This window comes from Trypanosoma cruzi, genomic scaffold (genome assembly GCF_000209065.1).
Source record: "Trypanosoma cruzi strain CL Brener 1047053515897 genomic scaffold, whole genome shotgun sequence".
Lineage (NCBI taxonomy): Eukaryota > Euglenozoa > Kinetoplastea > Trypanosomatida > Trypanosomatidae > Trypanosoma > Trypanosoma cruzi.
The window spans coordinates 1-15,835 of record NW_001849287.1 but is presented as its reverse complement, the minus strand read 5'-3'; the positions used below and the strand labels follow the sequence as shown (position 1 = coordinate 15,835).

General features: G+C 46.3%; 5 protein-coding genes and 1 non-coding gene across 6 annotated transcripts, besides 10 other annotated features; all 6 read right to left on the bottom strand.

Annotated features, from left to right (window-relative positions):
* Positions 1-686, bottom strand: Tc00.1047053509459.79 (actin interacting protein-like protein, putative; the record flags this gene model as incomplete). Its single annotated transcript, XM_803338.1, has 1 exon — positions 1-686. A coding segment is annotated over one exon (686 nt), but the record flags the coding sequence as incomplete, so codon positions are not given.
* Positions 1-3,420: a sequence feature (heterozygous, non-Esmeraldo-like haplotype).
* Positions 945-2,132, bottom strand: Tc00.1047053509459.70 (hypothetical protein, conserved; the record flags this gene model as incomplete). The annotated part of the gene is made up of 1 exon (XM_803337.1): positions 945-2,132. The coding sequence occupies one exon, from the start codon at positions 2,130-2,132 to the stop codon at positions 945-947; it is 1,188 nt and encodes a 395-aa protein (XP_808430.1).
* Tc00.1047053509459.60 (Na/H antiporter-like protein, putative) lies at positions 2,560-6,186 on the bottom strand (the record flags this gene model as incomplete). The annotated part of the gene is made up of 1 exon (XM_803336.1): positions 2,560-6,186. The coding sequence occupies one exon, from the start codon at positions 6,184-6,186 to the stop codon at positions 2,560-2,562; it is 3,627 nt and encodes a 1,208-aa protein (XP_808429.1).
* Positions 3,421-7,920: a sequence feature (haploid, Esmeraldo-like haplotype).
* Positions 6,289-6,315: a microsatellite.
* Positions 6,332-6,353: a sequence feature (AT_rich).
* Tc00.1047053509459.50 (hypothetical protein, conserved) lies at positions 6,488-8,470 on the bottom strand (the record flags this gene model as incomplete). The annotated part of the gene is made up of 1 exon (XM_803335.1): positions 6,488-8,470. The coding sequence occupies one exon, from the start codon at positions 8,468-8,470 to the stop codon at positions 6,488-6,490; it is 1,983 nt and encodes a 660-aa protein (XP_808428.1).
* Positions 7,921-8,070: a sequence feature (haploid, non-Esmeraldo-like haplotype).
* Positions 8,071-11,553: a sequence feature (heterozygous, non-Esmeraldo-like haplotype).
* Tc00.1047053509459.40 (hypothetical protein, conserved) lies at positions 8,752-10,035 on the bottom strand (the record flags this gene model as incomplete). Its single annotated transcript, XM_803334.1, has 1 exon — positions 8,752-10,035. One exon carries the CDS (start codon positions 10,033-10,035, stop codon positions 8,752-8,754), a length of 1,284 nt encoding a protein of 427 aa, XP_808427.1.
* Positions 10,594-10,665, bottom strand: Tc00.1047053509459.20. The gene has a single exon. It is a non-coding gene; the product is annotated as a tRNA-Trp (tRNA).
* Positions 10,824-10,993: a mobile genetic element.
* Positions 10,824-15,070: a mobile genetic element.
* Positions 11,554-15,835: a sequence feature (areas not merged during assembly with more than two copies in the genome that could not be assigned to a particular haplotype).
* Positions 14,952-15,070: a mobile genetic element.

Sequence of the window (15,835 nt, the reverse complement as noted above, 5' to 3'; positions counted from 1 at the left end):
CTCCCAATAAAAAGATGCTTCATGTCATACCCCGCATTATCCTTTCTGAGGGTAGACATCATGTCCAGCACTTCTCCTTGAGCCGTCACCACCTCAAGACCCAGCACATTTGCGTGCATAGATCCGTATCGGGCAAAATGAATACCACCTGCATTTGTGCTTACAGCACCACCAATTTGTGCGCTCCCTTTGGACCCCATTGTAATAGGCACAAGGAGGTCATGGGCCTTTGCCGCCTCCTGCAGTTGCTGAAGGATGACACCCGCCTCCGCTTCTGTGGACATAGTCTGTGGAGAGACAACAGGATCGCCGTTCATTTCCCTGAGACTGAGGATGACTTCGTCGTGAAGTGCAGAAGAACCATACACCAACCCGGTGTTCCCACACTGTGGAACAATCCCAATTTTCTCACTTTGGCAGTAGCGTAGGATGGCTGCCACTTGCTGAGTTGATGTTGGGAGAAGAACCACGGGACATTCCCCCTCCACCTGGTTCATCCAATCCCTATTGAAAGACACAATTTTATTCGGATCTGTCAGCATCCTCCCCGGTTTTTTATTCTTGGGAAATGGCTCCCGAAGCACACAGTTGAAGTATTCAAGGTGGGTTTTATTAAGTTTCGCAAATAAGGGATTTCGATTGGCATAATGTGTTGCCCGCTGGCGCGCCGCTGCAAAAACACTCATCACTTACAAGAGGAAACAGAACAGAAAAAGGAAAAAAAAACCAAACAGCAGTCACGAGGGTGCAAGAGATAAAGAAGGAACAAAAATGGTGAGACAACAGTACCGCTTCTTCTTGTTATTCACCTGTTCTCATTTCTCCATTTTCATTTAAAAATATTTCTTCCTTTTTGGGTGGTGAGAAAGTAGTGGGTTCTCCAGCAGCAATTCCAGATGTCTGGTTCTTTGTTTTTTTTACACGACTCATTCTTTTATTCGTTTTTAATTTTCTTTACTTCTTCCTTCCCCTTCGTTCTCTCTCTCTCTCTCTCCATTATTTTCCTCCTGGCACCGAAGGCATCGACAAGTGAAAAAATACCCTTTTAACTTTTCATTCCTTTGCTCAGGTGTGGTGTTCTCTAATGGTATGTACGTGATAGTAAGCTCCTCACCGCTTTTCACTGGACGAAGCGTACGAAGTGTGATGTCATGTGTGCCGTCCACATTACTCACACTTACATTAGGGTCACACGAATGATTAAAAGCAGATTGTAGAGCATATACTGCCCCACCCTTGAGTACCCATTCAACAAGTGGTATGGCAGAAAAAGCCTTTTCGCCTGATGAGGATTGGACGATAAAGCCGTTTATGGCCTGTGAATTCAACGACATTTGACCCAGAAATGTTTCCAGAGTGTCGTGGCGCAACAATGCATCAACGATTTCTAGGGCCCAGGCGTCGTTCTCAGACCGTGGCGGTAAAGTCGCCTCCAAGAGAGCAATGCGACATGGCTCCCGTAACAAACGATCCACAGTCCGATACCAGGAAAGAGCGTCTACATCACCGAACTCGGTACCCTTGGGAGCATCAATAAGGCGGTTAAAAGGCGCACAAGCAATGTGAAAGAGTTGCCGGGAAATACTTTCCTCATTTTCTGTGTGATGTCTCTCCAAAAACTCTCCACTGAATCGTTGTTGTTTAATGGATGTTGCAATGCGAGCTACGACCCAGGCAACACATCGTGCCAAGGATTCTTTCGTGATAGTTAGGTCAAAACGTTTGCCTGCATCCGTATCAAAAGAACCAACGTCCTCCTCTTCGCGAAGCTGCCGTAGAGCACCGCATAAAATGTGGTGGGCCATCTTGCTAGAGAACTCACAGTTATCTGAACAAAAATATGAACCACAACCATCACACGTGCGCCACAAAGAATCATTCTGCGTATTTGCTGCGTCTGAATTCGCCTGCTGGCGGAGGCAGTGTGAACAAAAGGGAATGTCGAGTGCGACGTATCCCTGTGCCGGCCACGACACGATGGGTGCCTCCTCAAAGAGATCACTTTGCGCCGGGATTTCGGCTGTTGCAATAACGTGTTTTCCCTTTTCGCTCGTGTTATGCACCCTGCATGGCACCGACATTTTCTCAAAGGTCCTCGTCAAATACAACACCGCCTCCCCAACAGGATCCATCTCGGTGGCCAAATGTGCCCTTATTGATGTTATATTAAGTGGAATGAATGAGGGGGGAAGAAAAGAGTTAATAAAAAAAAACTATTGTTGTGCCTCTCCAGTTCACAAAATTTGCAATTTGGACAACAACAAAAAAAAGGAAATTATTGGGTTTGGGTGAAAAACTCAAAACATATAACATCATGAAAATAGCGTCACGAGGCAAAAAAATAACAACAAAAAAAAATATTTATTGCTAACACTATTATTAGTATTGCTACCAGTATGCCATTTTACTGTTGTAATGACTCATTTTAACTTGATGTGACAAACCCATCTCCACAGATACATTTTTCCCAGTGTGGCTTTAACACAGTGAATAACGGGGGCTTTTAAAGCCCAATATTACGTCTCTTAATTTTATTTTCCACCCCTTTAATTCCTACTCTCAGGGGTTTAGATCCAATAGAATGCGTTGTAACTCTTCCACAGAATCAGCCCCTTTTAAACTCGGTTGCTCCTCAGCAAGAGCCCTTAATGATTCGGATAGGTAACGAAACCGCCGATTCGCCAGAGACTTCATCTGAAGCACCATTGTCCTTAATTGAAACGCTCCGTGCATCTCTGCCACACGATGCCACATAATTACCTTGCCTATCATCCTTATATCCTCCAGTTCGTCATCCTGCAACTGTTCCTCTTTTTCCTGCCTTTTAACACCATGGGCAAAAGAACTCGTTGTTGTGTCTCTGCGTGAAAGACGGCGCAGCGCAGCGGAGAGTATCGTAAGCTCGTTAAAGAACACCATAAGAAATTCTAATGCCTGTTCTGAAATGTACTGAGCATGCTTGGCGTTCAAAGGGTCTGTCGGAACACGAACGTACCTCAGGGCAGCAATACATAATCCTTCAAGTACCGTCGCGTAGCGCAAAAAAAGTTGATTAAGGTAAGGCACATTTGTAACAAAATTTTCTGGGTTTTGCAAGATACAGGCATCCACTCCGTCGAATGAGCCAACATCCGCGACGGGGGGATCAATTTTAAAAGATCTGGGCTGATTCTCACCAGGGATAATACCACGAAGAATACTGCTGAATATATCCGCCGCCTCTGCGTATGTACTGGAAGGTTCATGATGAATGTAGTCCAGCATCATGGCAGAAGAAAGGTCTGCCTCAGCTGCCGAAGATCTCTGTGGCATAAAGGATCCACGTGGGCTCTTGTTGGCACTCTGTGACCATGGAACATAGCCACTATCACTTACATTTACTGGAACAGCATATAGCACAACTTGTGGATCTTCCCATTTCAACCTTCTGGCAAAAAATGCTGAAACATAACAAGGTGCAGTATGTCCGTTGCAAAAAAGGCCAGTGGTATCAGATCCACGTATATAAAAACATAATTGAAATTGAAGTGACCAGTCCATGGCATTACACTCCTTTGGGCCGATGAGAGGATTTCCACTCATCATAATACTCGTAAAATGATCTCGAGAAGACTGTGTTAAATTGACTGGCAAGGTTATCATATGTTCCAGGGTAGGAAGAAGCGTTTCCACTGCCACAGCTCGCCAAAAGGCCCGCACAGAGGCAAATGACTTTTCCCATAGAAACGGCTCAATATACCTATATGCAATACAAAGAACCTGACACTCTGTGCTCGTCACAACCCAACGGTTCATCTGATTATCGCGTAACTGTGGAGGAACAACAAACCGCTCGAGACCAATGACGCAACCAAATCCGTATTCACCCTCGCTGGAAGCTGTCCAACGATTAAGTTTCGGTTTCAAAGAACCAAAAACGATAACGTGAAATAATTTATCTTCCAATTTAATTTCTTCACCTTCATATAAATTCTTTGTGCTCCCCATGGCACTTAAAGTATTAATTTCTTCAGGATCAAGTCCACGGCCTAATGGTGTCGCTGCCAAAGCCGCAATAACCAATTCATTATCCAGTCTCGGGGGTTCCCATGATCGAGGTATATGTTCGTACATATGCTGTACCATTTCTTCTAAAGCGGCGGTGGGTTTTGCCCCGAAACCATGATAATGATGTAATTCTTCTACTCCTTTACGAAGTTCATTCACAGCTCTCAACACCGCACGACTAGTAGCTATACACATTGTAGCTGCAGGGTATGTTTCATATAAGAGACGTATAACACGACGAACTTCCTCTCTCTGCGATGTCATCCAGGCTTCAATGCGTCGCCCATGTAGCTCATTTTTTGCATATTGGTATTTAATAGGGTTTACCTCATCAAGACACCGTGCAAATGAAAGTAAGGTCATAAACGCATTTTGCTGAACACGTACATGTGCCCACTCCAAGTATCCTTTTCCCAAAAAAATTTCTGAAACAGTTACCCATAGAGGCTTAAGATTTTCTTCTATTAAGCGGGCCTCTAATTCTTCAGTCATTTCGACATGTGGAGATGGTTTTCTCCGATGCAAATGCCGAACCTCAATCAACTCTCCAGAATCTATAGCACGTGCGACAGCACGTGATATGGTTAAAACAACAGTTTCGGATATGAGGTTCTCATCACGCTGGCGCCAGAGGGACGCCTTAAAGGCTTTCATAAGAAGACGATTAACAACGGTATCCTCATCCTCTCTCAAGTAACTCATACCTTTATAAGGATTTAAAAGATGCTCTTTTACATACGCTTCGGCTGCAGCCCAGTTAGCACTTCTGTAAGACACATTGTTTTTGTTCTTTTGAAGCGCCTTTTGCCTCACAACCTCCAGGTGATCCATGGCATACTCCATCTGTATCATTCTGTGTTCTTGTTTACGTTTGTGACCTAAAAAAGTCACAACCTTTTCTGCAGTTGTAGCGTTTATAAATAAACTCAAAAGTACAACTCCACATGTAACTTTCAAAATATTCACACCAGCTTCAATTCCGGTTTGAAGAACCGCCAAAGCAAGTGTGACTGCGACTCCTCCTCGCAGTCCTGCATGTGCAAGTAGAGTGACCTCTCGCTGTGACATCCGGTATGGAAAAAGGTTTAAAATTGGTAAAAGAATCTCTAACATTAAAAAGCGCGCCATGATCACTGCTACGTACATACATATAATAATTATTAGGTCCAATATGTTTAGTGTAGGCACCACATCAGCCACCAAAATGAGACCCACCAGAGAAAACAGCATTGTGTTCCCAAGATGCACCAGAAATTCCCAGATGTTGTATACCAAATTTCCTTCACGACCAGGAAATAAAGAGGGACAATAAAAGCTCAAAAAAGTTCCGCTAAAAAAAAGTGTTAGCACTCCACTAGTACCTATAATATTTCCAGCAACATAGTAACAAACATATGTGACAGATACTGTGATGCATGTCTTCACAATACCACCTGTAGCATGACGTAACCAATATGATTGTATAAATCCAAAAACAGGTCCCACAATAATGGGTAAAGCTGCAAGTTGTACACCCTTTAGAATGATGTTCCACGTTGAGTCCTTCAAGCAGCCAACTCGTGCAGCAGGCAATAATAGTTTAAATGCAATGATAGCTGTACCATCATTCATGATAGCCTCACCATCTACCATAGCAGTAATCCTACTGTCAACACCAAGACCCTTTAATAATGAGACGACAGCCACAGGATCAGTCGCAGACAATAAGGATCCCAACAACAGAGCTGAATACCATGACCATTCTGGAAAAAAGCACGCCACAGGTAAGGCAAGCAAACAAGTGTTAACAACAACACCAACAGAAGCTAGAATTAGTACCTGAGGAAAAACACGACGTAGTGCATGCACATTCATCGCATAACTCCCCTCAAAGATCAATACTGGAAGAAATATATAGAAAAGAAGCTCCGGTGGAATATTGCCAAGTGATGTAGCAACATCTGGGGTGATCCAGTGAGCAAAAAAACCGACAAAAATTCCGTACAAAAACAAAACTACTGTATATGGTAGAGGTATTTTTGACATGTTTGTCATGAAGAATGTGCCGCCGCAAAAAATGAGCATCATCAAAAACAATACATTCTGCGAAAGCGTCTCTAATTCTTCAGCTGCATCATTGCCTTTTGCTGGTTCATCCATGTTGTTTTCTTAAAGACAATTCGATGTAATGCTAAAACAAAGAAAAGAAACAAAACACCGCCATGAAAAGAAAAAAGAGGAATTTATATGGAAAATATTCCATTTTTTTTTTTTTTTTTTTTTTTTTTTGGAGGGGGGGGGAAGGATTAATATTAATAATAAAATAACGCTATACATATTTATACACTCATACAGGGAAATCCAGGCAAGCCGATAATAAAATAGTAATAAAAAACTCAATTACCCACACAAATTCCAGTGGCTGTAAGAGTAATTTAACTCCCAAATGATTTAAAAATCTTCACTGTGGTATGTCTCCAGCATCTGTTAGTCTATTTGGTTTATCTGCGTTAATTGAGGGATCTAGTATGGGTGCTGACAACGGTTGGTTACCAAAAGTCCGTGGTTCTTTATCAATAGGCATGGAATAACTATTTACCATATCCATCCGGTCGTTATGTTCACGCAATTCCGCAAACTGTACGCTAAAATCATCTGGTTCCATTTCACGAGGGTTAAGCTCGTCAAGATTTTCTATTTCGTCTAATGTAGCCTTCATATCTTCGTCACTCACCCCAGATTCAATAAGATACTTTAAAAGTCGATAGCGATCCATCATTGTATCATAGAGTTGGTATCGCTTCTGTGCTTTATAAAAGTTTGCAAGAAGAAGAACAACACTCAGATTTTTGGGATCGAGAGAAAATGCTTTTTTTGCCGCAACAACAGCATCATCCAATCCTTTGATAGGATCTTCTTTATGTATCAAAAGCGCTAGAGTTTCCCATGGAGATGCCTCTTCAGGAAATTCTTCCACGGCCTGAATACACAAACGCTTTCCAACAATCACCGAGTCCATTGCTCGATCCTCGACAAACTGAAAGAGGGCCAATCTGTAAGAAGGCTCCAGGTCATCAAGAAATCCCTGTTCAATTTCTTGCTTTCTTCTTCCTGATGGTAATTCGTATTTGCCGGACTTTTCTCGATAGAGTTTTATAAGGCGTTCACAAATTTTATAACTCTCGTGTTTCCTCCCAACGTATCGAAGGGCAGAATGAAGTTTAGATAAAATATGAAACTCAAACCGTAAAGGGTCCCTCACTAGCTCATACAAATTCCGCGCCAAGAGCGTCTTTAAAAAACTGATCACCACACCCACCGTCTGTTCTGATGCATTTTTCGAAGAACTCTCCAAACGTGCTGCAAAGTGCTGTTCATCCATAGATCGAAAAACGGATTCCAAAAACAGCGAAGTATATTGGGAACCTATTGTACGAATGATCGGAAAAATAGCTTCTAAAAAGAAACGAGATGTTGACCCTTCCCCGTTTTCCATGTAATGTAATGAGCCTGCCTCTACTATCATATCTGAAAGAAGAACCATTGCAACTTCCAACATATGAGATCCATTTCCATTACGTTCTTTATTTGAAAGTTTCACGGTGTTTTCTGTCCGATTTGATTTTGTTTCTTCTTCATTATCCCATGTTTGAATTTTGTCAAATAGTTCGCAAAGCCCTCGTGGTTGTTCAGTGCCTGTGTATAGCTCTATAAGAGACTCTAAGGCATCACAGTTCGAGTGATCTGATGAGAGGATTTCCATACATATTTGCTCAGCCTTTTCATAATCCTGGAGTCTTCTCATTGCCAATGCAATGATGTATCGCACATGATTACAATCATTTTCACTAATCACAACAACATTCAAATGTTCATCGGTTGTATCCTTCTCACCTTGTAAAACGGACGATTGCAACAACCGTGTTGAGGGGTTTTTTTTCACTGTATATCCAATCATATTCTGCATCTCGTTAAGAGTTTCTTGAAGGTAGGTGCAAGCGGACTCAAGATCCTCTGGTGTACTATTGCTCTTTAGAACAATTTCCTTCCATTTCTGAATGGCAATTGTTGTGTAACCATTGTATGCCAACTCTTCACGGTGCATCAAATCATACTCAATTTCCATCTCCTCCAGGAGCGCGTGTTCCTCCGGTGCTATTTTCCTGTAGGTTACCATCTGCTTTGGATGATTAGCAGGATCCTGAATGTAACCTGAGGGCGTATCAGCCAATGTATTTTCCGTAATATTTCGAAAATCAAGTTTTGTAGACCTTTTGACATAACGCCGCTGCTGAACCATTATATTCACATTGTTTAAGGAAAAAACAAATTTGTCGCAATTTTTCGATCTCAGATGGGTCGCCCTTAAAAAGGCAATACGTCGAATAGTAACAGTAACAGCAGCTAAATGGGCAGCATTTTCTCCAAAAGGAATTCTTATCATAAAGAGTAAAACCCAGGGCCTTCACCAGCTGTTTATGCAACCAAAGACTTATATATGATGGTAATTGCAGTAAATTCCAATATCTAATTCGAGAACGTATAAAGAAGGAGTAAAAAGGATTCTCCTAAACAAAGCTCACAATGCCAAAACAAATACATTCATGAAAAAAACAAAAAAAGAAAAAAGCATGACGATGGTCTTGATGAATTAGCAATACTATAATTAATTCATATAAATCTATTCCATCATCCCTATTTAGATTGTCAGGGTTTCCTTAATAATTAGAGTGGAGGCAAAGGCAATTCCTGAAAAAAAGGGGACACATTGGGAAAGCTTCGTGTTTGTGCTACAAATACCTTATAGCTATTCCCCATTTCATCTACATCCATGAGTCTGCGATAATTCTGTAAAATTTTCATGGCGGTTTTCGTTTCTTCATCTTTAATGACATGTGCTAGTCGGACATCAATTCCACCCCATTGAAGAAATTCCCTTTGTGTCATTAAAGGAAACCATTTTAAATGACGTCTGGCTGTTTCCAGGCGTTCTAATGCCCATCGCAATTGTTTAAAGCTCACCCACGATGAAAGATCCACCTCTCCAGGAGAAAGAAGAGGATCTACAAACCTATGCCCACGTATTCCCCTCAATGTACTATGCATATGTTCATCCTTTCCGTAATCAATTATAAGGCAAGCCGCTTTTTGGCAATCGACCATCTTTTTCATAATCAATTCCATGGTTTGCATCCCAACCGCATTAACCTCAATACAATCACCTAGTTTTCCACGTGAACGAATATCATTAGGTATAAGATATGCCGAGAAAGACCCGGATGGTGCATGTACCATGCGGAAATGAGACTCATTTGCAGGATCTTCATCAACCTCCAGGCAGGTCTCTACCCAACCTCGCTCTGTATAGCGAAATTGAGCAACGGGAAGAGCGTCAAAGTACTCGTTGGCTATAAAAATTGTTGGTTCTAGTGAAAATGGAATTGATTCCAAATCCATCCACCATTTTATCTTCCCTTGGGCAGTCTGAAACTCAGCAAGGGCGCTTTTCTGTTCCTCCATACGAGCCGCCCCAACTTCCACAAGGTGAATCTGTAAAAAGTGAAGTAAGTGAGGATTGGAGTATTTGGTCTGCTTCAAGATGTTTTTCATGAGCGTACCCCTGCCAGGGCCTAATTCAATTAAATGAAAAGCCCTGGGTGTCCCCATTTTCTGCCAGGCATCCATGATCCAAGCAGAAATTACATCGGCAAAGAATGGTATCTCGGCTGCCGTAATAAAATCAGCCTTTTCACTACCAATAACATGCTTTTTTGCAGTGTAATATCCGTGTTGTGGGTGAGTCAGGCATTCCTTTACAAACTGTGACATCGGGAAGTAGCCCTGTGAAGACATTTTGCTAATTAATTCGATGCAAAGCGGTGTCTTTAGCTCCTTTCGGTTCTTTGAATTTACGGTAGATCGTTCTGGTGTAGATATTTCGCTCGCATGAAGTGTGGCATGCGTTATTCTCGCGCAACGAAAAAAAAGAAAAAAACTTTTTTGAAGCATTTGATTTTTATTTCCTCAAGCAAGCTAACTTTTTGTGTGTGTGTCTGTGTGTGTGGCTGCCAGTGTTTATATGTGGAGAAAAGGAAATTGATAAATGACGCTCTCTATGTTGCAGCGTTGGCAGCAGTGTTATTTAGCGACACCCCACCGCAGTTACCCACAGGCGAAAAGCAACGACAACAAAAAAAGAGTCCCTCCGCGACGGCTGCTCGATCAGCAGAAGGAAGAAGCCGAAAATTTAAAAAAATGGGAACAACAAGCAGCCCACACAAGCTAGCAAATACATCAACGCTTTTTATGACTTGAACACGAAAACACACATACAAAAAAAAAACTTAACCGCAAACACCAAACACGAAAGCCACATATTGTCTGCAAATGAGCGGTCTCTCCGCGCCACCCTCGAACAAACAACGGCCAAAGAACCTCACAGTAAAACACACCCCAAAACAGCGCGAATGTTATCGCATTGTCCCGTTGTTTCTTGTTTCGAGCGCGACGTTAGAACAAAACGCGGCGAAAAAAAAAAAAATGGAAATCGCGGGAACAGAAAAAATCTGAGGACTGCAGGGATTGAACCTGCGACCCCTGGATTTGGAATCCAATGCTCTACCACTGAGCTAAGCCCCCGCCACGCACGCTTATTTACCAAAGACTAAAGCTAACTACTCTGAAAAAACAATGAACAAAAACCCCTCACACTTCGGATTTGAACCAAGAACTCTGCCCACAACAAAGCAGCAACTCCACAAACACGTTCAAAAACAAAAAACGACCTTGTTTCATTGGGAGCTTGTGAGGAGGATGCTCATGAGGTGGGCTGGCGTCCCTAATGTATGTGTGTCCTGGTAAAACGGAGATGCTTCTCCACGATCCTTTTCTATTTTGTGAATGTTTGGTTGACCGTCACTGAGGGAATCAGGGAACTGTTAGTGTCCAGACGATTTGTAATTATTTTAGTTTTCACAGCCACAAGGGATCCCTGCAAGCTGATTGAAAGGAATGGCAGTGTTTTCTTTTACACGGCGACGGGGAGGAGCGACATTGGTGCCCGCATGTTGGACTTGGCACGCCAGCATGGTGATGTACGGGTGCAGCTCGCCTTCGTTGATGAACACGGGCCGTTGGATGCGGTGGTAGCCGCCGCCGCAACAATGACAGGCTTACGCTTGATTTCGGGAGACATCGCCATGCACTGGGAGGAGCCGACCGTTGCGGGGCACTTTGCGAATCGCCGGGCGCCTCAAGTACCTAATTTCGAGGTTCGAGTGCTGCTGCCCGTCGTGTGTGTGCTGCCCGGGAGTTGGGGGTCCAGCAGGGGCTGATCATTGCTGGAGGACAGAGACTGAGCACCGACTACGCCAACGCCGTCGCGGGCGTTGCGGATTGGAGTGCTCAGCTTTACTCTCAGGTGGAAGAGGCGCATAATCACTTGTTGGCACGCGGATCTCACATTGCGGTGACCGGCGGTCTTCTTGCTGGACGCGGAGACGCCGTGTCAACGCGAGGCGCCCACCTCTCGGAGAGGGCCGTCAGACGGCGTAAGCACACAGCCGCACCAACGGCATCGTTTGATGGCTGGGGCGTGCCTGCATCCACGTTTCCCCAACGCAATCCCACGGGAGAGAGACGGCGGGTCAACACCCATACGTCTCAGGGCAGTTTTGGGCGACCACGTCTCCCTCACTCGATGCCTTTGCCCTCCCGCACCTTCCCCTTGGAAGATGGCTCCGGTGCAGAGGATCAGTTACTGCATTTCCTTGCATTGGACGTTGACACTTGGGCCCCGCGTGTATGGAATGACGTCGTCTCCGGAGTCCTCGTCGACCTCCGATGCGCATACGGTTATTGTTTGCGCTAAGTGGGCCCTCAGGTTCAAATGGCCATCGACGGTTTGGTGTCGTGCAGACGCGCACTGGAGATGGATCGGGAACCCAGCGATCAGCTCATGGGTTTCGGCAGGGCCCTGCCGCAGACCTTCCGGACGCTGATCGCGATAACAACCGACCCCAGCATATCCCGCTCTCCACACTTCGTGCCCGCCTTCACATGGCCGTTCACGAGGCTGACACCTTCGCGAGGGCAACCCAGCCTCTTGTGGAGCGGCGCGCAACCCAACAAAAACAACGATTGTTGCGATTTCAGTTGTGTCGTATTTATGGACACGACGCATCTACACGCAACGTGCGCAGCTCAGCCAGAGGAATTACTCGCAGCGCAGTCTGCCATTAAAAAACGGCGAGGGGCTGCCGGCTGCTTACGAGGGCGGAAGAATACAGCCCCATCCATTCCACCACCTCCCAGCAATCCGCGCACAAGACGTCGCACCGCGCCAAAGACGCTTCATCCGATATTTCGAATCACCCGAATCAACCGACGAGAAGGGCAATGGAGCTTATCCGCAAAGAAATTACTGTGGCACGACGAACCTCCGACATCCCCGCTTTGGACAAGCTACATGAGGGGAGCGAACGAGGCGGCTTGAGAACTGTGTGCGCCGTCAACGTGGCAGCAGAGAATGTCCCTAGCGGGCAATTTACCACCTTTTGCTGCACGCACGAACGCACGATGAACGAGGAGAGCTGCGCGGCCTTTTTGGTGGCAATAGTCTGCGTGGCGCCATCGACCCGACGGCAGTACGCCAGGATGCTGCGGTCCATGTTGCAGATGGATTGAACCCCGCTGGACATGGTGATTCTGGGGCTACAAAAAATTGCGGCGCGAACCGAGACGGAGCAGACGCACCCCTCGACAGAGGAAGAGATGGATCAATATATTCGCAGCCGGACCGATTGGAAGCAACGTGCTGTCGTACGACTTGCGTGGATAACGGCGAGCTGTTGGTCCGAGATTGCGGCCTTGACTCCCAAAAATTTCACGCTGGAGCCGGACGGGACCTTCATTTTGGATTGGCCCGTGGTGCCGAGGACGGCGAGGGCGGATCCCCACCGCGCCTTTCGGTTCGTGAGGATACGAGGGCAGGACGCCTTCGACATTATAAAGTTATGCAGGACACTTCAAGAAAACGAAAAGCTCACGAATATCACGAATGCCAAAGTTGAACGAGCTCTGGCTCCTTGAAATGCCACGGCGCATTCCACAAAACGCGGTGCGTTGAGGCACGCTGCTCAAATCTTGGAGACGTGCAATTTGAATCCACACGTGATCTCGCCGTTGGCGGTGCACGTCGACCCGTTCGACCTTCCCCAGAGCACAGTTCGATATTTGTGGAGGTACACCACAATGCTGACCCAGGTGTTGCCGCTGGTCGCATTGATGTGAAGGGGAGAAGCTGCGGAAGGGTAGGAACCCTGGCTGAGGGCGGAGGAGCGTTTCTCCATCAATTTCATCACCATGCGTCTGCCATTACAAGACGCACGAAAAGGAAGCGCCTGGCCATTCCACAAGAGGAACGAACCATCCCGCTACAACAAGTCAATGTGCCCGTGTTGAATCTGGAGTGGATCCAAAGCGGGTTCAACCCGGCGACCTTGGAGAGACTCATGCAAGTATGTGGGCGCGTCGGGCGGTCCCCTTTACCTTTATCCTCCTCCGGTAGCGCGCGAAGGCTTACGGAGGGTTCCAGTCGCTGACGCGCGATTAATGAAGGAAGCGGGAATAATAGTGGACGCATCGTTCGCAGTAACAAGCGGCGGATGGATAATGCCTTTTCTGTGGTGGAGGAGAAAACCACCGGTTTGCGACGACGATGGATCGCGTGGCCACGCGACGAGAAGAGAGACGACCCTTACGAGGCGAATGTTCCTCTTTTACACATTTCCCATTATTTGCCACCCGTGATGGCTGAGGCCGCTTTCTGCGTGGAATTAAAGGCATCCTTTTTCCGGTCTTTGTTGCTGCGGGGACTCGGCGTCTCTTTCGATGCCGCGTGAAGGACGGCACGCTGGTGGAGCTCACACGGCTCCCAATGGGACACAAGGCCGGCCCAGAAATTCTCCGGATTATTATTACTTCGGCAATTGCGGGGTGACGACGGTGGCTCACCGCCTCCGGGCTGCACCTCCATTGGTTCGTATCGACGTATGGATCGATGATATACGCATTGCAGGGGTCGATAAGCGATGTGACATTGTGGGAAGCCCAGGTGCTTTGTAATGCGGATGGCCGTCACGCTACGATATGGGAGGATCGCGAATCGGGCGCTACGCATTAAATCCTTCTGTGGGTGCGGTTTGATCACACACACCGGGCGGTGTCCCTGAGTGACAAGTTTGTCCGGTGTTTATGCGCCATGCCGTCGCTGAAGTATTTAACCATCGCGGAAATGGAGGTTGTGGCGTCACGCTTTTTTTACGCGTCTGCCATTTTTGTTCAGGCGTTTATTTGACTGCTACTTTTTCATCAAGGCAGTGCGACGACGATTATCGGCACTTAACCGGGGGATTGTGCTGGAGACATCCCCGGCGAACTTTCAGCTGTCAGCGGTTGGTTTGGGCGAGAGATTACGACACAGCATCGAGAATATAATCGTAAGCGAATCATCAAGCCCACGGAAAAGGCAGTGGCCGCCATCATCACAAATGCATTGTTTTGTGGATGGGGAGCCGTTATTATTTCATACTCCGGCGACGTTAAAATTGCCGGAGGGAAATGGGAGAGGAAGCCTTTTCTTATCATGCAGGCGGAGGCATGCGCGGTACGCTTGGCCTTATCGGCCTTTTCCGCCATCTTGCCATCCACCATGGACGTTTGGGTGGACAACACTTCGCTGCGAGGAGCGGCGAATAAAGGCAGCTCAAAATCACACTCCATGACGTGGGAGCTGCAACGGATATATGAGTTTGTTGACTCTCGCGGAATACAGGCATTCTTTGCATACGTACGGTCTGCGGACAACCCCGCAGACGGCATATCACGCGGTCGTGTTTTTACACTTCAGGACTTGGCGAAGGGGAGCGGTGGGGTCTTGTGGCTGGAGGACCCCAAAGTCTGCCACTTCGTAAGAAATTATATATGTATCCAATCCGAGTAGAGTGAGCGGACCACAATTGTGGCTATAGGATGATGTATACATACATACATTTACTTGGTGTAAATTTTGAGGATGTGGTGAACCCACTCTTATTCCATTCAACCCTTCTCGTTCCCGTCTTGTTTGTTTTCTGTGATTGATAACCTCAGGATGAGGAAAGCGGCCTGGGTGAATGTTTATTTTGTGCCACCGCGTGAAGCACTGCCATTCCATTGAAAGAGGGATGGCTGTGTAAATTTTGGTGCCGCGTGACTGGTGGATGGGTGAGGGTCCAATTCAACGTGTGGCTGGCGTGGTGGGTGCTCGCTCCGGGTGCGTTGTGTGTTGGCTGCGGGGATGTGGCCGTATCCCGTTGGCCGTGAGAATGTTCTGGAGGCGGTGGCGGTGTGTGCGTTTGTTGTGTGGAGGGCCGAATCCTCCCACCCGCGGACTGGCAGCACTGCGGTGTTTGTGTGTTTCAGCGGCGTTGTGCGAGCATGTCCTCTTTTAGAGTGTGTGTGGTGACAGCGGTGCCACAGGGGTGTGGGACCGTGACCAGCGGAATGCGTGGGCGAAGCCTCCGCGCCCACCACGTTGTTGTTGTTGGCCCTCTCCAACACTGTGCTGGGTGGATGGTACCCGCTTGCCGTCGTTGCGGTGGTCTCCGTGCATGTGGTGTGCGTCACGCTGTGTGGATGTCTCTATTTTTGTGGCTGCTGGTCATATCCGTGCGTATCTCATTTCTTTCTTGTTCCCCTTTTGATTGTTTGTTAGTGTTCAGTTTTAACTAGATCCAGCTAAGAAAACAAGGAGAAACAATGCCTTCAA